Consider the following 20,771-nt stretch of genomic DNA (forward strand, 5'->3'; position numbering starts at 1 on the left):
CGTCCTGAATCGGTCTGCTGAACACGGTTCAGATTATTGGATGTGTCTATAAGCACAATGCTCTCCAGAAGCATTTACTGTGTACCCAAACCCTACTCGCTGCAACACACGGTGTCGCACAAGTAGTGAAAATGTCTTCGTATTCAAAGGTGCTTGGACATCATTTTCAGGCAGCATTTTACCTTTATTTTACCGAGTTCCCCCTATAAAGATTTTAGAAGGAAGAGGATGCCAATAGGTTGGGGTTTTTTTCTTTTTAATATATGAAATTGAGAGCAACGCCTAAATAAATATCTACTTTTACTTGCCTAGCTCTATTCTATGTCTGAAATCTCTAATTTTTAAATAAGGGATAAAATGTTGCCCAAAAGACTAGTTATAGTTATACATTTCTGTTTCTACTAAATCTACAAATCAAAATAGTTCTCAGTTAAAAAGATACAATTTGTATCAACAGTAAAAGGTACTTTCTGGTTCTTCAGGGCCTTACTTTAAATTCCAGCAAGCGTACCAAAACTATCAGCAGTAGTAGTGTAAACTAGTGATTGAACTTTGTTACAATGGATGGAAACCTAAAACTGTCAGCGGTCAGTCATATAAATGTATCTGACACCAACTGTAAAATCTATTTCTATTTTACATGTGTAAAAAAAGCTTCTGAGGTGCTAGTAAAACCCATGACTTAAAACCAGAAATATCCCTTACTAATACTAAAACAGACTTGGTTTGTCTGTTTCTAAAACTACACTGGTTGTGGCAAGAATCAGGCTTATGTGAGGCAACAGGCCAAAAACTAACTTCAGGAACACGCACGGTATCTTCTCTCCCTGCAACCCTCCCCTCCCCAACCGCAATAGAAAGGAAAAAAAAAAAAAAAGTTTAAGTTATTATTTTGAGCTACAATATCATTATCATAGTGCAGTTAATAAATGTTGCATATCCTCAACACACAAAACCTTTTCAGGCCAGCCTTGATAAATAGCATGAAAAATCAAACAGTATCTTAAATACAAAACTTGGATTGAGATAATTAAATTCATTTAAAAACAAGTAAATATTTTATGAAAAGCGTATTTTATCCAGTACACTTGTGCAGCAATACAAAGAAAAAAACATAAACCAACTAAACGGGACCCTGTGATTCCAGGCTCCCTTCTACTGACCAGAAATACACAGAGCTGGGTACAACACACGGGAACTGAACCAGGGCAGCCTGGTTTGCGGAGGTCAGCATTTGCAGCTTCTGCTGTGTTCCAAGGGGGCTGCAAATTCTCAGCACCTCTAAAAAATCAGGCAAGAAGGCTTTTTACCCTATCCATAAATTAATTTTTCTTAAAAAAGTATTTTTTTTCCTCCTTTGATTGCATGTGTTCTTACTAATTGACTGCATCAACAAAACATGTAACTATTTAAACAAGACAAAGCAATGAAAAGTGCCATACTATAAATTACCAAATACTGTTACCCATTTCACTGTTAACTGGTAACTTGTTTTAAAAAATGAAGTCAGTGCTGCAGTAAATCTTTGTTTCCTATAAATAGATGATTATAGCACAAAAAGCTCACAAAAACAAACGGACACCAAACATACATACTTATGGTATTGTAAAAAGTTCAAAAACTTGGCTTGAAAATTGCCTGCCCGAAGTAGCAAAATCCTCTTTCTGCAGGTTGTTTTAATACCACGCAGACCAAGGACAAACATCCAGCAAGTTAAAAAAAGAAAATAAAAATCCCAACAACATGTAACAAGGATAGAAAGTGCTGCATATAAACCCCTGATGCACCAAAGATTATAACCAGAGATCACAGATTTTTTTTTTTTTTTTTTTATATATATCTCTCTATATATTAATTTAAACTGGAACATTCTCCAGCTGTGAAAATAGCCATTTAAAAATTTTCAAACTAGAACACAAAACCTATCTGGTACTTCTGATGCATGGGGCTATACATACAGACTCCATGATACAGTATTTCACATAAACGGATTACTATATAACCTCCTTGCTGAGAAGGAGATCCCAAATGCTATTGTAGCAAACCTCCCTCAGCATTAGAGCTGAGCTGAAAACTACTGGACACCACAAAGATGCATCATCTCTTAATAACCTAGCTGAGATTTCTCCACTAAGATGGCTGCAGCGAGCTGCTGAGCGTCCGTCACATGGGGGTTCTTCTTCATGACGATCCTCACCAGATCAGGGGGGAAGATGTTGCAGAGGTTAATGTAAACCTTCTCCCGGGTGTCCTGGTGCCTCGGGGGGTCTTGAGGGATTCCACAGTAGGGGACGCGCCAGGCCTGGTCCTGCTGTTCGGGTAAGCTTTGGAAGGCAAACTGCTCATAGCAGGGCTGCGTGGGGTTACTGGGCAGGGAGTAGGTCTGGCGGTAGCCATAGGCATCCATCCCGTAGCTCTGCCGCTCCCAGCCCCCCAGCCCGTCCTGCCCAGGGTAAGGCTTCCTGTGCCTCAGCGGGGAGCTGTCGTACAGGCGCGAGTCCGAGACGCTGTCCATTCTGGTGGACACGAGGGCTCTCCCCAGATGCACGCTCTTGGAGTGGGACGAACTCTGGGACACGGAGTAGTCATTTGGACAGCTAGAGCGGGCGCCGACCGTCGGATGCTGTAGATGCACAGGCATGTACGGAATGGGAGGTTTGTGGTGATGCTTTGGTTCTTCGTGGCTATAGCTCTGCACTCTTGCGAGAGGCTCGTGGTAGCTCTGCAGGAAGGGCTGAGTGTTAAGGCGGCCGTGGGGGTGCATATGTTGGCACTTCAGGTTCTCCTCCAGCTGCGGGTCAGGCGAACTCATGTAGGAGCGATCGCTGTAACCCACGTAGGAGTCGCTGCTGCCACAGCTAACGCTCCCCTCGCTGCTGCAGTCGGAAGCCACGGAGCTGATCCTGTAATCCGTGTCCAGGGAGAAGCGCCTTTCAGGGCTACGGGGACCAGACATGCTGAGATTTGAGTATGCACTCAGCATAGAGTAATACCCTACGTCCACAGGGGACTCACATTTTGGATACTGATCGTAAGGCATTGGCGTTCCATGATTTTTGGTTGCCATCATCACTGTAGGATACTGTCCCTGTGGTCTTTGATCCTGAGGTGGGAAGTGAACTCCAGATGGAAGGCCGTTAGTTAAAGGTGCGGTACTTTGGGGTTTTGCAGCAGAGGAACTTGGTATACTAACTAAAGAAGGTACAGACCTGGTTTCCAATTTGTTTTTGGTGGGAAGCTTGTCCTCCAAGTCTTGATAGACTTGAGTCCTTATACTAGGATCTGATTGCCTCTTTGGAGCAGCACGCTTCAGCTCAGAAGTGCCATCGTTTTTAGTGCTACAGGGAACACTATTGCTTTTTACCAGTCCTCCTTCACTTGTAGTTTTGGCAGCTGTGCTTCTAGACATGGCACGAAGTTCATCAGCTACGGCACGTTGAGGCTGATTTCCTCTTTCTGGATGATAGTATTTGCATTTGTGTCCATATGTACACTTCTTCCCTATTAACACAAACAGAATCAGATAAAAAAAAAATCTTCAACCAAATCTGTTATTCATGATCTGAAAGATCTTGCAAATGGCTTTGTGTGACATGGTGAGATCTAAGATCTCCTCTCTTTTACTGTGAGGAAAAGGAGGCAGTGGTACTGTGCTGCAGATAGTGCTTTAGGAATGCAGACTGACACTACCAGGCACATTTTGGGCTCAACAGGACACTGTCAGTGTGTCTGTACACCTCTTCTCCACTGAGCCAAGGAGATAACACAGGCAGAAAACGTCAAAGGAAAGTTCCACAGAGTCGTAACCAGCAGGTTTCAGCTCAGTCAAGATGGTGGTGTGCCTGTAGGTATGCTCAGTGCCTATACTTCAGATAGCTCCATCAATTTGCTGGAAGAAAAACTTGATGTCTAATGACCAAATCACATTGGAAAAGGACTTTCTGAAGCCTGCAGAATTTAGGTGCTGTTTGGATATATTCCTATGAATGATTAATAATGTTATTCCTTTAGTTCAGACAGTAGACAGAGATATTCTCTAACTAGCAGATAAAAAAATCACTTCAGTTTCCACCATCAGATCAGCACTTTAATCATTCTCAGGATAAGACAACAACGTAAAAACCTCCATTAAAAAGCTTTTCTTTTTGGCAGTGTTAAAAGAAAGCATGACCTTGGTCCTCAGTCCCAACAGTACAGAAAATGGACGAATTAAATCAAATTACCGTATGGACACGGTTGCTTCTTATGTTCTGGCACAATAGGCTTCTTCCTAAGAAAATTGTCCAGACTTGGACCATGTCGGCCAAGAGGATCATCCGGAGGCATAAATCTACAAAGAAAAAAACCCCAAAAAGAGTATTATTGAAGCAAACAAGTTTTTTCATATTCCTCATGCAATCACCAAGAACCTCATGACTCTGTACTACACTGTAACCTGTAACCTGCCACGCTGACATTTTTAAGCCTGAGTACTCTGAGAGCTGTTTTGAAAGGCCACCTTTCTTCTTGCAGGCACTGCCTGAGAGATGAGTCATAGAACTAGACTGTCTGGACACCCTAGACTCCTTCAGACGCCCATAGCCTAGCTCAGCTGGCTGCTCTGCAGCAAAGCAGGGCTGCACACAACCCACTCCTAAATGAAAGTAAGGGCAACAATATAGGCAGTTATTTCTTAAAAAGTCTCAACTAACTTTGCAAAGCTGTGCTGATTGTCCACGACCCTTGCATTGGTACTTAGGCACTCAAGTACAACTGTCTGCTTAGCAGAGTACTGGGTCCTCTCCCCTACAAGAAGCCACCAGTAGTAACTGCAGTTGATCTGTATGCTAAGGTATGAAGATACCTGACAGGGGTCTAAGCAGACAGTCAACTATGAGGTTTTCTATGACTCCAGGATGTAGGAGTGTAACCATAGGCACTCAAAAATGCTGACCCAGTATATAAAAAATACTGGAATATTATACCATATCATAGATCAAATACAGCATATACAGTTGTGTACACCAAAACAGGAAAAAAATAGCACAGAAGGTATTACTATAAAAAAGCTCTAGCAAAAAAAAACCAAGTTTGAGTATTTTTAATCAGAAGACCAAATCTGATCAACTATTCCTCCTGTCTTGCCATACATGTCTTCAAACTGTCCTTTCTTTAACTGTTTTAGTGGCACGAATAAAGACAGAATGACTTACTTGTCATTGACAAACGAATACATCAGCAAGCGTTCATCTATGAACTTCTTCCACTCAGGCTTTTCATTGGCTAGATCCCTGTAGTTATCGTTAGAAACAATGATGCCATCTGACTCAAAGGCCAACTTCACGATGAAGCGGTCGTCGTAGCACACCACCCTTCTCCCCTGCACCCGGCGGGACGGCGTGAACACCAGAATCTTCTCCTTTTCTAACTTACGCAGGATTTCTTGATCTACAGGAAAGAAGAACCAGAAGTTAATAAAAAATGAGAAAGATGTTTAACTCCAGCTGGTTGAAGGGGTGGTTTGAAACACCACTGAATGTTTCAGCCAATAGGAAGGGTACACCCAAGTACAGCCAAGGGTTTCCTGTAACTGAGCTCATTCATGAAGACAGACCTCCTCCATCTCCTTATGGTACCCAGCAAGACACATCTTTTGAAATAATTCTAGCAGCTTACGTTAATGGGACTGACTCAAAAAAGTCTCTGCCCATCAAGAGAAGGGGTAACTACTAGTGTCCACATGGACTAGAAAACCCACACTCTGTACAAACTCTCAGGCTCTTCACAAACATTACCAGCATACCCTAAAAAAACCCTCCAATGTCATCTTGTAACCAACAGCAAATGCGGTGATTTTTTGTTTTTTTTTTTTTTTTTTTTTACCTCTAGTAACAGTTCAGAATCTATCTTTCCTTGAAAGGTTTAGAAATTTATATATAAGGTCTTTAAAAATCCAATTAGATTTCTCTTTAACTCTGGTAAGTATGTTTAACATTTTATGTAATTCCTTCTTGTCCTACACAGTCTGTCTGTCACCTATCAAGGAGCATTTTCTCTTTCGTTGTGTGGAACCTGGTGATCTGAAGGAGCTCTGAAAGATGGGCTCAGGCACATACCCCTTGTGTCTCTTCTCCTAGCTATCATTCTCCTCAGAGCAGACAAATTATGAAATAAGAATAAATAAAAAGCTAGGCAACATCTAAAACAGCAGAAGATGTTTGTGCAGGGAGTGTGAGTCATGGCTTGCTCTTAATGTTTGACATCTCAAATAACTCAACTGTTTTGTAGCACAGGAAACTTGACAGGGAACATGTTCCATCTAGGAAAAAAAAAAGACTTCAACAGGACGAAATGGAGCATTAATGTTACATACAAGCAATAGATTTGATACAAGCACTTATCTGCTTAGTAGAAAAAGCACAACATTTTATATGAAATCAAATCTTTTTGTATTTATCACCACGACCCCACCCGTGATGTGGTAAACAATGAATAAGAATGTGATGGAAGGTGATTTTTTTCCCACTAAGTAAGAAAAAATATCTGCCACGTGACGATTGACAGGTAATATTAAGAAATATGTGGCTGTGCTTTAGTCCAAGAAGCTTGTCAGGAACACTGACAGTTTAGAACCAACCTCACGTTAGTCATCTTAAGACTTTTTCAAATTCCATGTGGCCACATACTTTAGGTGCCTATCTCTGGAGATGGAGTGTCAGCACAATGACTTCACAAGACTGGCAGCAAACAGGCTCCCTGCACCCTGATAAGGGAACTGAAGAACCTCTGTTTTACAGAAGATGTAACAGCCTGCTTGGATCTTCTGCCCAATTTCAGGGTCCATGATGACACATGGTAAACTCATTTTTCATTGCTAGACAACTAAGTCTTGCTACTTTCTTCAAAGTCCTTTTGGGGCTTTTATCCCTACGCACAGCTCTGGCAGATGTCACAATTTCTTTCCATATAGCCAAATCTTCATGACTTAGCCAATGCTCTTCTCATGCCCCAAACACTAGTACATAGAAAAGAGAAAAGGTTCAAGAGAAAGGCTCCATGCTGCCCGTGATGAGAGGAGAACAGCAGCTTTCCAAACATTTTCTTACACCAACTCGATATGGCCTAGTAGCAACCAAGTAAATTAAATTAAGTGCTGTGAATATCTTTCCAGATATTTGAAAATGCATGTGGTAATCAAGACATGTTTCCATATTCTTTTAGAAGCCACAGCTACTACTCTCAAAAGCTCCCCTCCCTTCAAAGGTAGCCATATTTAAAAAAAACTCAGCTCCCCCTGAAACCCAACTCCCTCCTTGCCCTAAATTCTAGGGGGTTTTTAACCACAAATTCTCCTCTGCTTCAACTTTAGGGCAGACACAGGACAACCCTCCAGCATTCACACAGACTCAGTTAATTTGATCCAGAAATAAATAACTCTACACTAATTTTTCTTTTTTAGATAAACAGACACAGAAGTAAAATTTTCAAAAGCTGTTTCATTTGTTAGTAGTAATGATGGAAAGGGGAACCACCCTCTTTCTCTCAGGATAATTCCCGTAACCCCAAGCCTGGCCAGTGACTCACTGCAGGTGACCAGCAGACAGGCCAGCTGGGCACATTCTGCTCACCACAAGAAATATCTAACTAAGCAAATCACTAACCCCAAACCATTTTGCTGCCAATGTTACATGGGCACAACACATTTTAAAAAACCCAGTAATTAGATTCTTCAAGAAAAAGAGTAGCAATGTTAATGGAAAAATTACCAGGTGAGCAGAAAAGCAAGACTTAGAGAGAACATTGCTTTGTCCTTTTCCTTCCTGAAGATTGCTATGAAGTTACTGCACCAAAGATACTATCTATTATAGTCTTTCATTTCTAAAGATTTGTTCATTTGAGCAGTAGCAGTCATGCTGCGCAAAGCATCAAACAAACCAGCAAAGCTGGAAAAGAGCTTACCTGTGATAAGAGCATCAGGTCTTGACTGTTCTTTCCTCCATGCTGGCACAAACACGGTAACGTCCTTGTGGCCTCTTTCCAAAAACCAGTCTACTGCCAGTTTGATTCCTCGACAAGAAAATACTTCTTTGTTCCCATGGCTGAAACACACATTAGAATTCCTTATTATATGCCTCTGCTTTGCTGTGGCCGCACCTGGAGCGCAGTGAAACACAGATCCTGAAGCCACGCTCTTCACTGTCTCCCTGGCTGCTGAAGGGAGCTGGGCGTCCCTCTGAGCCTTGCCCAAACACTGCCTTTGCTTGCCAAACCGTGTGGGAGAGGGATGCTGAATCTGACAAATGTTTTTAGCATCTGTCGGCAGATTCAACAGGTAAGAAAAAACCTAAGTAGGGAGTGTTAAAAATCCTCGTAGCCCAACCAGAAGTACGAGGTGTTAACAGGCACTATGGACACTTAATGAGGAAAAGCAGGAGGCCTGAAATACCCACATGAAAGAGTGCAGTGTGTCTGGGAAGTACCAGTGGACAAGTGCTGAGCACTGGTCTGCATGGCAGCAGGGGAAGAGACAGCACATCCCCGCTGCAGGAGCTCTGTGAGGTCCCATCTGAACAGGGAAAGGGAGAGGAGAAGGTCTCCAAGCCCAAGGGGATGGCAGGCACTCTGCAGAACAGATTAGGCAAACTTAAGAGACTGTCCAAAATCAACATGACAAAACTAAGAATTTGCTTAGTATTGCACTTCAGAAGGAGAAATTAATCGTGTATTAAAAAAGCCATGGAGAGACAGTCAAGCTGAAGCTGATCAGACACAAGGAAAACAACTGAAGTGGGTCTGTTGTGCAACAACTGTCTGAGGTAAGGCAAGAGACGCGATTATGTCATTTCTAAAGGCAGATAGGAGTCCACGGCCAATTTCTACCTCCAGTTTCGGCCACAACATGTTACAAAAGACACAGAAGAACTGGAAAGAATCCAAAAGAAAATTAAATGAGACCTATGGGGAAAGGCTGAAGAAAGTGCATTTAGTTAGTCTGGAGAAAAAAAGGCAGCCTGTGGAGGAGCAAAACAACCTTCATATATAGGAGGTAATTAAAACAGAGGACAGCGATGAACCATTGGGTATCCACAGCAAAGTTTTGGTAGCGGGGGGGGGCTGCAGAGTGGCCTCTGTGAGAAGCTGGGCACTGCTCCATGCTGGGCATGTCCAGCTCTAGCTGCTCCATGATGCAGAACAGAATGGGGAAATGCCAAGGCTAGATGAGGAGCAGGTAAATCCCCAGAGCAAATTGCAGCCTGTGGAGAATAGAAGTACAAGGAAGAAGCAGCAGAGAATCACAGAATCACAGAATGGCTGAGGCTGTAAGGGACCCTAGAGATCATCTAATCCAACCTTCCTGCCATGGGCAGCGACGCCTCTCAACTAGACTAGGTTGCTCAAGGTCTTATCCAACCTGGCCTTAAACACCTCCATGGAGGGGACATCCACAGCCTCTCTGGGCAATCTGGGCAGAGACAAACCGTGATGTCCTGACCCCACATCCCTGCACTGCTCAGTCCTGCTCTGAAGGCATGAGTGCAACCTGCAGCCGTGAGAAGGAACAGGAGAGGTGTCTGGCGTGAGGTGGTGATGAGGAAGCAGCAGAGTGAAGCAAGCCTGGGAAAATGGGAGATGTTTTTCCCCCAAAGCATTTTAATTTATTTTTTTTTTTTTTCCCCAGTATCTGAATCAATAATTAAACACTTAAGTTAATGGGCTAGCAGTTAAGCTAAATTCCCCAAGCTGAGTCTGTTTTGACAGCAACAGCACTTGGTGAGCCATTTCCCTGTCGTTATTTTGACTCGTGAGTTTTCTTGCTCCTGTCCCTCTGTTTCCTCCCATTGTGTTGGTGGAGGAAGCGGTCCACTGCACCATAGACCCACTGAGTCTGGACAGAAAAGTCCCGAACTAGAACATGGAACAGTTAAGCAGTATGTTAGAAAAAACTAACTGATCAATGGGACAGTTTGCCCAGGGACTTTGGGATCTCCTCACTGGACACTTTGCAGAACAAGTCAGATGGCTCTTCTAGGTCCAGTCTGGGTCCATGCACAGAAGTCAAGCAACTTTTGTGAGGTCTCTCCCAATCCCACAGCTCTAGGTAGCAGAAGAAACTCAGGGGCTGGGCAGCAAGCTGTTACCCTTCGCTTGGCTGGCTTGTCATGTGCAGCAGGTATGCCACAGCCTGCTTGCCAGAAAGGCCAAATACAAATCTTTCACTGTGGAGTGACTTTTGGAGGGGACGATATGATGACAGATAGCAACAGGGATCCTGAAAGATCCCTCCTACTTCCACGTTTTGAGGTAAATAAAGACATCAGAAAGTTATTTTTAAATTTGTATTTTTCAGCAGAATTTTAAGGTAACTACTATTTCCATCTTTGTAAAATGTAGCACTACTGTATGTTCCTTGACACTTCCAGAGAGGTCGAGTAATTGTGCAATGGATGAAGTGCCACTGGAAAAGTGAGAAAAATTCTGAAGCAGTGTTCAGATTGCAGAAGCCTGTGAAGGAGGTGGCATACACATTCACATCTAGCTCTCAAGAGAGGATGAGTCATGGCTGACACCTCTCACAAAGCATCGTCTTCAAGCAGAGGCTATCCTGAAGGTCACAGGCCCCAAACAAAAGGGAAAAAAAAAATAGGGATAAAAGAGCCCACTACCATGATCTGGATTTAACTGAGGAACTATACTGCTTCCTTTTCCAGTGATGCTGGAGACAGGACCCAGAAACACAATCGTATACTAAGATATTGCAATTGTTGCCAGCCATAATAATCTAAGTTTGTAGATTTCAGCTGGCACAGGGTACTCCAAGGACAGTTTTAAGTTCGTGTTCTGTGCCTACAGGGCTATACAAGGAACACTGTCATGAGCAAGACATCTCTGCATCTCACTATCCTGTTTAGCTATGGTTACAGGCCTCTGCAATAACACATTCCCTGGTTTGTATGATAATATAATGTAATATGCTACTACACTGTACTAACGAAACACATTGCCGTATTTTTTCTAGGCACTGTTTTATACTATTCATACAATTATTCTTGTGCTTGTTTGGCCAAATGAGTAGTATCTTTGTATACTTCCCAGGAACAAGAAACAACACACAGATGTGTCACATTTAAAAGAGACATACACACAGAAAAAATGGCCAAGAGTATTCTCAGCCATGGCAAGTCCAACTACATCTCCCTGTGACAAAACAAACCTGGGACACTTGTGCATTCACTACCCAGTGGGCAGCCATAAGGCCTCCTCTGTGAACCCAGACACCAGAAATCACTGCTCATGCTATCAGCAGGTCCTGTGCAACCAACACATTGTAACCCATTTTAAAACAGTCAGGAAGGGCTTGTTCCAGTGCTAAATGGCAGTGACATCACTGTACTGTTGTCACTCTAAACAATCTCCATGTTTTCAAAAGGATAAAACCACTTCTCACTCCCAACAGTGAAAAAGTGTTTTGTTAGACCGCATTTTAGTAACAGTATGTTTCTTCCTCTAAGTCTGAGAAATTATTTCTGGAATGAAATCCTGGCCTCTCTGAAAGAAATAGATGTTCTTATCTATGGCTTTCCATCAGGTTGGAATTCAAGTCATACTTTTAAAGGCAGAGAGAGGACCAGGCAGTTCAGCTCCTTAAGTTTTCTCTTGCCTCATACAGACTATTAAAATCCTTTCATCCAGAACATACACTTTAAATATACTTAAAACTCTACAGAACAGAAATGGGAAATGCATTACAATGCATACTAGCTTTTCTGCATTGATGAGCAAATTCAGTTATAGCTTGTCTAAATCTTCACTTTTCTTTCCCCGCTTCTTTTCAAACACATGCCTAAGCTGGATGGATACAGTGGAGCCATCTGAGTAGACACAAATTCCAAGAAATTTAAATTTAGAGTAGTGAGGAAGTCTGTGAAAAACAACATGCAATTAAAATTTGTTCTTTTCTTCTGTTTTGTTGTCATGCAGATTTGATGCTCTCCTTTTTATCTTTGTGCTTTATCAGCTTTATGATACATCATATACAGAAAAGACTGAAATAATGCTGCTAATTTTTTTTTCCTTCTGATTAGCTGTAGAAAGAGAAGCAATGTTCGTATTTCTTTGTCAAGAAAATTTCTTTTAAAAATCTCTTCCTAATGATTAGAAGTATGTGAAAGCTCAGAGCAGTCAGGATGACAACTATAGCCCTGGCTGAGATGTTGCTGTGTACTGCTGTGGTTCTGCTTGTTATGTTTATTCTACCATTCCTAGCTGAAGGAAGATAAAGTATGTGCCTTTAGAAGTATCTACTTCTTCATACTATGCATGAATTATTCTTTATCATCACTTTAATATTTGGCCAGTTGATAGCTGTGGTTTTATTTTTGAATTAATAAAAAAAAAGTAGTGTAACACTGCCCAAGCAAAAATCAATGAAGTATTTTCTAGGCTGGGAGACTTAGTAGGAAGTGGTAAAACATCTGATAAGAGCATTTTTATTTTCTGTGTTACCTTCTTTGCCCCCAGACTAGATTTTCAAGCGAGTGTCTTCAAAGAATTGTGGTATACACTCCTAAAACACTGACTACTAAAAATAGTTGCAAGACTTCTGGTGTGTTCTAATGCAATACTCAAACCAACAGAGATTTTTTTTCTTAGATTTTGAAAGCTACAGAAAACATACACATTGATGACAAGAGACATTAGAACTGAGGTCTACAGTAACGTCTGCTGCAATACACGTACAGGTTTTTATACAACCAAAATCTGAACACATTGAGGTACTTCCCACGTAAGAGCATATTGATGAAATGCTGGGGTTTGAACCCCGAGCCCCGAATTAAGGTTGACATATGGGTGATTCCCACAGCCCTTCATAAAGAGGGGGTGAGTTTGCCTTATAGCTTCCCCCCAGGGTGCGGCCGGCCCTGCAGGGAGAGCCAGAAGGGAAATGAGCCCCAGGGGTCCCCCACTGAGTGAACAAAGGTCAGGTGTCTGCTTGGGGATAAAAGCTGGGACCACCTGCAGGGAGTCAGGAGTGTCTGTCTGTGAAGTGCACTCCACAGAGCTTCCTGGTTCAGGGCAGACCTCCTGACTCTCCATGGAGCTGGGCCCTGGTCTGTTTAGGCCTTTGCAAGCACGGGTCGATCGGGTGAGAGTTGCCATGTGGGCACCTTTTTCTTATGTATTTAACTGGCTGGTCTGGCTGTTTCCCATGCCAACTGTGGGAAACCTCAGCTCACTGTTTGTACCACCTGTTGTGGGCCGAGTTGTGTCATTTGTGGGATTGTTGGGGGTGGTGTCGATCATGTCTGAGCTGGTTGACTTGTTTGTACCCCCGGCGGTCATTCATATCGTAACATTTTTGTTTACAATACAGTCTGTGTATTGGATTCTCTTTCTGCTGGTGCTATCATTTTTGTTGGGCCTGGTCATTGGCAAAACAATTGATTAGAAGCAAAATTAAAACACAGATCTGCCTGGTAAATTTAGAGTTACCGAACTATTTTATGTCATGTCACAAAAGCAAACCAGTGTTCAGCCCACAGCATAGAGAGAAGAATTTCCACCCTGTATCATATTAGTGACTCATTAACCTGTCAGTCTGGTTTTGTCACTAGCCTCATCCTTCATTTTTTAATTTTTTTAAAGCTCTACTATTTTCCTAGTCACAGAAAAAATTTGTCCCAAAGCATTTCTCAGTAACCTGTGCCTTCCATCAGTCCTGCATTTGTTCTTTGTATATAATTTGGTGCTGACATGAAGCAGCTGAAAACAGTTCCAAAATGTTGTGGGTTTTTTGTTTGTTTTTTTCCACTAGCCCATGACAAATTACTCCAGTGCTTTGATGTCTTTAAGGAAAAAAAAAATATTGGAAGCTGTAACATCTCTCAAAACATCTTTCATGTATGGCAAGACTGGTCACCAGGCAGACACACACGTGGGTGCCTGATGGAGCAAGACTCACGCACTCAGCAGTCAGAGGTCAAAACAGGCAAAGAGAAGTTACACTCAAAGCTGCCAGTGACAAACTCCTATCCACATGATTGTTACTCACTGGAAAATATTTTAATCTATTTTTAAAGTGACTTATCAAAATAACCTAAGAAACTAGATAGCTGGTGCCACTGAAAGATGAACATCTGAATCAAGGCACCAAGGTACAATGGTGTCTACCAAGCTCGGCAATACACAATTTCAGAGGCCAATGCTGTTAAACTGTTAGCTTGTTAAAACACATTTGCCATGAAACTGCCATATGAAAACTATGTATGGCATAGGTAAAACAACCAAACCTTTCGTGGGCACAATTTGCAGTTGTGGAAAAACTTCTAAGTAGACAGGGCATCAGTGGACCTTTTACTAAGGCCAAATGACCTGACTCATGGTTAATGCACAAGGACAAGACTCAGCTGTCTAAACAGAGATAGTGAGATAAGGTTAGACAAACTCTGGTTAAGCACCTTTGGGTATCTCACAGTTCCTCCAGCTGAATGCCACTCCTGAATGGCACTGGGGTCTCTGCGCATTTGTCAGGTCTGGCTGTATGGTTTTGACGACACCAAGAACCTAGAATGTCCGCAGCTGGAGGGATGGCTGGGCATGAAAGCTGTCAGAAACGTAAAATACTTGCCTTAAGAGGGAGTTCATTGATGAAATGCTGGGGTAAAAACCAAACACCCCAAATCAGCATCTGACTCTCAGAAATAAAAATGAAGTATGCAATGGTTATCTCACGTTGTGTTTGCCCCTGTGCAATGAAGTACCATCAAGCACCATTTAAATATACAGGCCGAGGTTTTCCAAAAAGGGAAGTTCAAGTGCATGACCTCCATGGCCTGGGAATCCTAAGAGTGAAGTTTTCAGAATCTAATTGCTGAAAACAAGATAAAACTTGCAAACCCAGATAGCACACAATTAAAATATTTTAATTCTTTTGCCTATATAGTTCTGAAAGTGCCTGTATAAAATTATAATACAATAAGTAAAAAAATCCAACTATTTGCTTAACAGTGTTGTCTTCATGTTGTGTGCTCTCTAAGCACAGCAGACTCCCTTTTTTTAACCCCTTTACGTTTTCACCATCATGTATTATATCCATTTATGTAACAATTGAAAGTCATTCTCTTCACTGTTACCGAAGAAAATCTGAAGGCACCCAGTGGGGCGAGGGAAAACAAACAAATATGGAAAAGAAGCAAGTGAATAGTTAAAATTTTCCCACTGTCTTTGTAACTAGCAACTGCTCCTTATTCCTTACTCCTTGGTGGCAAGAAGCCTGACTTTGATTCCAGCAAAGAGAAGCAATAATCAATTTTAGGCAATTTTCAGCATCTCAACCTTATCCTTGAAAAGGAAAAGCAAAGGAAAAGGACTGTGCAGATACACTGCAGTGTATTTCTCTCTTCTGAAGAAATTCCCTTTCTCTCAACCTCAGCAGTAAAAGGAAGTCTTAAAATGAAGGGGCAAAAGAGAACCTCAAAACTTGGCCTCTGCTGCCTCATGGAGAAACAGGACCTTCATTCCAGACTGCTGAGGCCCGGCTGAGGAAGTGAGGAAGTATGAAGAGCAAGTTCAAGAACACACTAGAGAACAGACAGATGCAGGGGTGATGAGCTGGTGATCTGCTGTTGCTAGATGGGGAGGGATCACCACCTTTCACCTACCTCAGTTATGTAAAGGGAAATTTAGGGTAGGTTAAATCTTATCCCACATGTATACAGAATAGTCTACTAGAGACCAAAATGTGTTAACTGTTGTGTCTATGCTGTGCAGTTTACACTAAATAAGGTCCCAAGTGCATTTTTATGTCAATGGACAAATGCCTTTCTCACTCATGTGAAATAAGGCTCTGAATGAAGATTTTGCATTACAACATCACGATCTACCTGAAAAAAGTCCTCACCTTATGAAGCGGAGTTAGAGCTACACAGTTCTCTGGAAAGCCAACACAGGTCACTGCTCAGGTATGGCACAACTGAATCCCAGGTCCTGCCCCTTAGCCCAGACTCACTCCCAGCTGTGGCAAGTGTCTATCAAGGGCTCCACAGTCTCCCTAAGAGATTATCTAATTTGCCATTCAGAACTGATTTTAAGTTTACACACACGCATGCATGCACAGAAAAAAATCAGTCTCATCTATAAAAGCACTCTAGAAAAGACTTGGAGTGCATCACGCTTGAAAGCGAAGTCATCTTCCCTCTTCTGGAACAGCATTACATCAACACCGTGAAGGCCAGGATAACAAAAGAACAAGACCAGATTTGAAGTATCCCTAGAAACTAAATGGCAATTCTTCGAGTCGTAGCCTGCAAAAGCCATCCTTCTGCTATTCAGATGAAACATGGGGTTTCTTTAGCCAATATTGGAGTTTTAAACTTGAAATGCACAGGATGCCTCTGACCAATAGTTTTCAGTTTTAGGCAAAAGCAAACAATGCCAACTCCAACTGTAAAGACAGCTGTACAAACATTACCAGAAGACAGAAAAAATTGAGAGTTTGTTTTTGTTTTTTTTTTTTTTACTACAGATGGCTCAACAAGTTTGTCTGGAACAAGGGTAGTTACTAGACTAGACCAGCATACATGCTGGCTCTGGCTGGCCAGGGTAAGTTATTGTGGCCCAAGTCTCGTTCTGTGCTGCCCTCCAGGAACTCACAAATCCACCTCCCATCAGCTGACATCACGAGAATATGAACATCCACTCACATAATTGGACACATCCTTCTTCCTCTGTGTCAGACCTTGCTGTTCTTCCAACAATAAAAAAAAATTGGTTTCATTTACAGGTCTAATGGAAAACCACTATTTTCTGTTTTGCTTTGGTTTGGGTATTTTCTCCAAATTAAGAAACTGAATCAACTAAGTTTGCAGCCACACGGTCACTAGATGAGATGCAGACAGGAGAGCATCTCTGGCAGTGAGACAGAGGCAAGGCTGAAAGTCACAAAGTCACTCATTAGATATTTTGTGAAACTGCATCCTTCATTAGCTATGCATCGGAAAGACAGGGCAGCATACAGAATTCAGTCCTTCCAGAAGAGGACAGTTGCCTCACCCTACTGGTATTAATGAACATCGCTCACCTCAACCTTCTCCACAAAACTTCCCATTCCCATCAGATACATCCTTTAAAGGAAAATTAGCAGTTCTTACCTAGAATAACTCCAATAGCAAATCGTATAAACAAGTCTGTATTACAACAACACAGGAGTAAGAGCATAGATCACAGTGTACCCATTCCTGTGAGAACATACGAGACAGCTCCCAAGTGTATCTTGAAAAACTATCTACAGTCATGCTTAAGGCACAGGCAACTCCAGGCAAAAGTGAACTCATTGGCCACAGCTTGAAAAAGTGAAGAGGAAAGAAAAAGAATAAGACTGTGCCAATTTATAGGTAGGTCAGTTAGTCATAGCAGGATCCTGGATGTTTAGACATAGAAATCATAACAAGACTGCTTGAACTGCAGCTGAATTCCTGTGTCTCCCCCTCTGGTCTGAAGATTGTTCATTTACATGTAAAAGCTGAAATCTTGTATTTACTATTACCTATTTTCTTGAAGGGGAAAGACAGATCCTACCAGTAAACAACTGGCTGCACAGCTGGTGTCAGCAGCAGGGACTCATGTTTTACAAACGTGGGACCAGCTTTCTTTATCAAGGACTGATTTCTGGAAAAAGGTGAGACCCACTTGTGTAAGCAGAACAAAAGCATCTTCACCAATTGGTTGGTCAAAAGCAGAGTGATGATGTCTCTACCAATAGGCTGGCCAACACAGCAAGGTGTCAGCAGTCCAGGGACCCTCTGGAGTGTGTTAATGGTAGCTTCTTAACACGGGTGACTGAGCACCCAACTAGGGAACCAGCTGCATCTCACACTTACAAGCAAGGAAGAACTGCTCAGAGATGTGAAGGTCAGGAGCAGTCTTGGCTGCAGTGACCATGAGTGGTGGAATTCAGGGTCCCATGAAGAAAGAGCAAGGCAAAAAACAGGACCACAAACCCAGACAATAGGAGAGCAGACTTTAGCCTGTTCAGGCGAATCCCATGCAATGTGACCTTGGAGAGAAGAGGGACACAGGAGAGATAGATGGTTGATTACCAAGGATCACCTCTGCCAAGCTCAAGATTGGTCCATTCTGATGTGCAGGAACTTGGGTAAAGGTGACAGGACAAGACCTGCCTTCCGCAAAGACTAAGGAACACCGAAATGGGATGCTACCAAACTGCTGGGCTATGATAGGATCCACTTAAAGATGTTGAGGGAGGTGGCCAGTGACATTGCAAGGCCACTCTTAGTAATGTTTGAAAGGTTGTGGTGATTGGGTACGCTCCTAAAGACTAGCAGAGAGCAAATATCCCTTCTATCTTCAAGGAAGGCAAGAACTATAATTCAGGGAACTATAGGATGGTCAGCCTCACCTTGATCCCTGCAAAGGTGATGGAGCAAATCCTCCTGGAAGCCCATTCCTAACAAATCATGTAGCTTGGGTGAAGGTGATTTGGAACAGTCAGCATGGATTTATGAAGGGGAAATTTGCTTGACTAACCTCATAGCCTTCTATGGTGAGATGACTAGCTCAGTGGATGCTGTTTATTGTGATTGTATCAAAGCTTTTGATAATGTCTCTTCTAACATTCTCACTGACAAAGTACTGAAGTACAGGCAGGATAAGGGGACAGAGAGGTGGACTGAAACCTGGCTGAACTGCTGCACTGAAAGGGTGAAGATTAGTGGCTTCAAGTCCAGCTGGAGGTCAGTCAGTATTGGTGCATCCCAGGGACTGATAGAGGGGCAAGCATTGCCTAACATCTTCTTTAATCACCTAGACATCAGGACAGTTTCCCTCAGCAAGTTTGCAGAGGATGTGTAACGGGGAGGAGTACACCAGATGGGAGTACTGCCATTCAGAGAGACCCTGGCTGGGTAAAGAAATGGGCCAAGTTCAACCAAGGCAAATGCCAATCCTGCACCTGGGGATGACTAACATCAGGTATCAGTACGGGCTGGGGGCCAAACAGCTGGAAGGCAACTCTGAAGAGAAAGTCCTTGGGGTTCTGGCGAACACCAAGCAGACCATGAGCCAGCAATGCACACTTGCAGCAAAGAAGGCCAACAGCCTCCTGAGCTGCCTTAGCAGAAATTGCCAGCAGGTCAAGGGAGGTGATCACTCCCCTCTCCTCAGCCTCGGAGAGATACATCGGGAGTGCTGGGTTCAGTTCTGGGCTCCCCAGTATAAATCAGATATGGACAATACTGGAGAGAGTCCAGTGAAGGACAAAACAGTTCATCAAGTGACTGGAGCATCTGTCATATGAGGAGAGACAAAGAGAGCTGGGACTGGAGAAGAGAATGCTCAGGAGGATCTTATCCATCTGTATGGATACCTGATGGGAAGAAATAGAGGGGACAGAAACTGGCTTCTCACTGGTGCCCAGTGACAGGACTAGAGGCAACAAGCACAAACTGGAACACAAGAAATGTTTAAATATATAAAAAAGAAAACTTTCTTACAGTGAGGGCATTCAAACACTGGCCCAGACATACAAACTCTCCATCCTTGGAGACATTTGAAACCCAGATTGACATGGCCTTGAATTGACACTGCTCTGTGCAGGGTATTAGGGTAGATTATCTCCAGCACTCCCTTCCAAATGGAATGATTCTGATTCCATTTGGTAGGAAACAAATTAAGACCTCTCAAATTGATTCTTGGGTACAGAAAGACTTGTTATATCAACAGATTAAATCTGTTTTATGGATCTGTAGCATGCATTTGTATTTGGCTCATTCTACATGGGCGATCAAGAAAGTAAACTGAAGATAGAAGGCAGGTCTTAAATACTTATGCTAATAGCTGAATAAACATTAAGCTACTTCAGGAATATGTTCAGTGAAGTTTGCAGAAGTTAAACCTAAGTTCACCCACCAAGTCTGAGCTGTGCTAACCAGCTAACACTTACACAACTGTTTGGGATTTATGTGAAAGACAATCCAAACCCAGGTTAGAAGTCTCTGGATAACTCTGTGGTTGAGTACCAGAACAGTTTTTGCTCAACTGGACATACTTCCTTCACAGCTGAAGTTAGAATTATTAGAAATACATCAGGTAGGCAGAACTCCGAGGAACACCTCATTTACAAAGCAGTAATATTATTGCTTTATGGTGTAACACATCTACTTAAATAAACAAAACGTACCATATTAGTGTAAATAAAAGCTATAAAGTTCATTTTAAAAAGCTTCATTTAAAGGTAATTGACTTGATAAGGAGCTAAAAAACCCTAGACCTTTAGCCCAGAAATGTCTTGCACAAACTTTTATGACTAAGCTAATGAAGAGCACATTAAGCCATGAGAAGATTAAAATTGACCTTTTAAACCATGGTGCTAGCAATCAGATAATCTTTATGAGTTACCCAATTAGTTACTTATCAATTTGTTACTTAATCATTTATATAGCCATAAACGCCCCATGTCTCAGCATGTCTTTCTGCCATTTCCTTCTCTCTCTAATCACTGAACATGAACCACAGGCCTCCCCACAGACAAGATTCTTCCCATGCACCTAGATGGCTGGGCTCAGGATGGGCAAATGCTGCAGATAAACGTGTTACCCGTGGGCATGGAAGCGAAAATCTAAAGCATAATAATCTCAGGAATTAATGTCAATGAAGCCTAACTCCAAATCTGATAACCAAGATCAATTTTACAGACAGACCAGCTACAGAACAGCCTACCAGGAAATATCCCTTAAGCCTCTTCATTCCAAACCACAGAATCACAGAATGGTGGGGGT

The 20,771-nt window shown here is 42.4% G+C and overlaps 1 protein-coding gene across 1 annotated transcript; it reads right to left on the minus strand.

Annotated features, from left to right (window-relative positions):
* Positions 1-2,104: 2,104 nt before the first annotated feature.
* Positions 2,105-17,916, minus strand: ZC3H12C (zinc finger CCCH-type containing 12C). The gene is made up of 6 exons (XM_008942642.1): positions 17,856-17,916; positions 17,127-17,162; positions 7,939-8,133; positions 5,193-5,427; positions 4,224-4,330; positions 2,105-3,501 (listed from the first exon to the last, which is right to left on the minus strand). The coding sequence occupies exons 1-6, from the start codon at positions 17,914-17,916 to the stop codon at positions 2,105-2,107; spliced, it is 2,031 nt and encodes a 676-aa protein (XP_008940890.1).
* Between the last annotated feature and the right edge of the window lie 2,855 nt (positions 17,917-20,771).

This window comes from Merops nubicus, unplaced genomic scaffold (assembly GCF_000691845.1).
Source record: "Merops nubicus isolate BGI_N331 unplaced genomic scaffold, ASM69184v1 scaffold17146, whole genome shotgun sequence".
Classification (NCBI taxonomy): Eukaryota; Metazoa; Chordata; class Aves; order Coraciiformes; family Meropidae; genus Merops; species Merops nubicus.

Bases quoted from the DNA above. Each gene is read 5' to 3' on its own strand.
- ZC3H12C (XM_008942642.1), bottom strand. From the start codon at position 17,916: ATGGTCACTGCAGCCAAGACTGCTCCTGACCTTCACATCTCTGAGCAG. The intron at 5,428-7,938 runs GTAAGCTCTTTT...TCTTTCCTGTAG, and splicing joins ACCTGATGCTCTTATCACAG to ATCAAGAAATCCTGCGTAAG. The intron at 4,331-5,192 runs GTAAGTCATTCT...TTTTCTTTGTAG, and splicing joins TATTCGTTTGTCAATGACAA to ATTTATGCCTCCGGATGATC.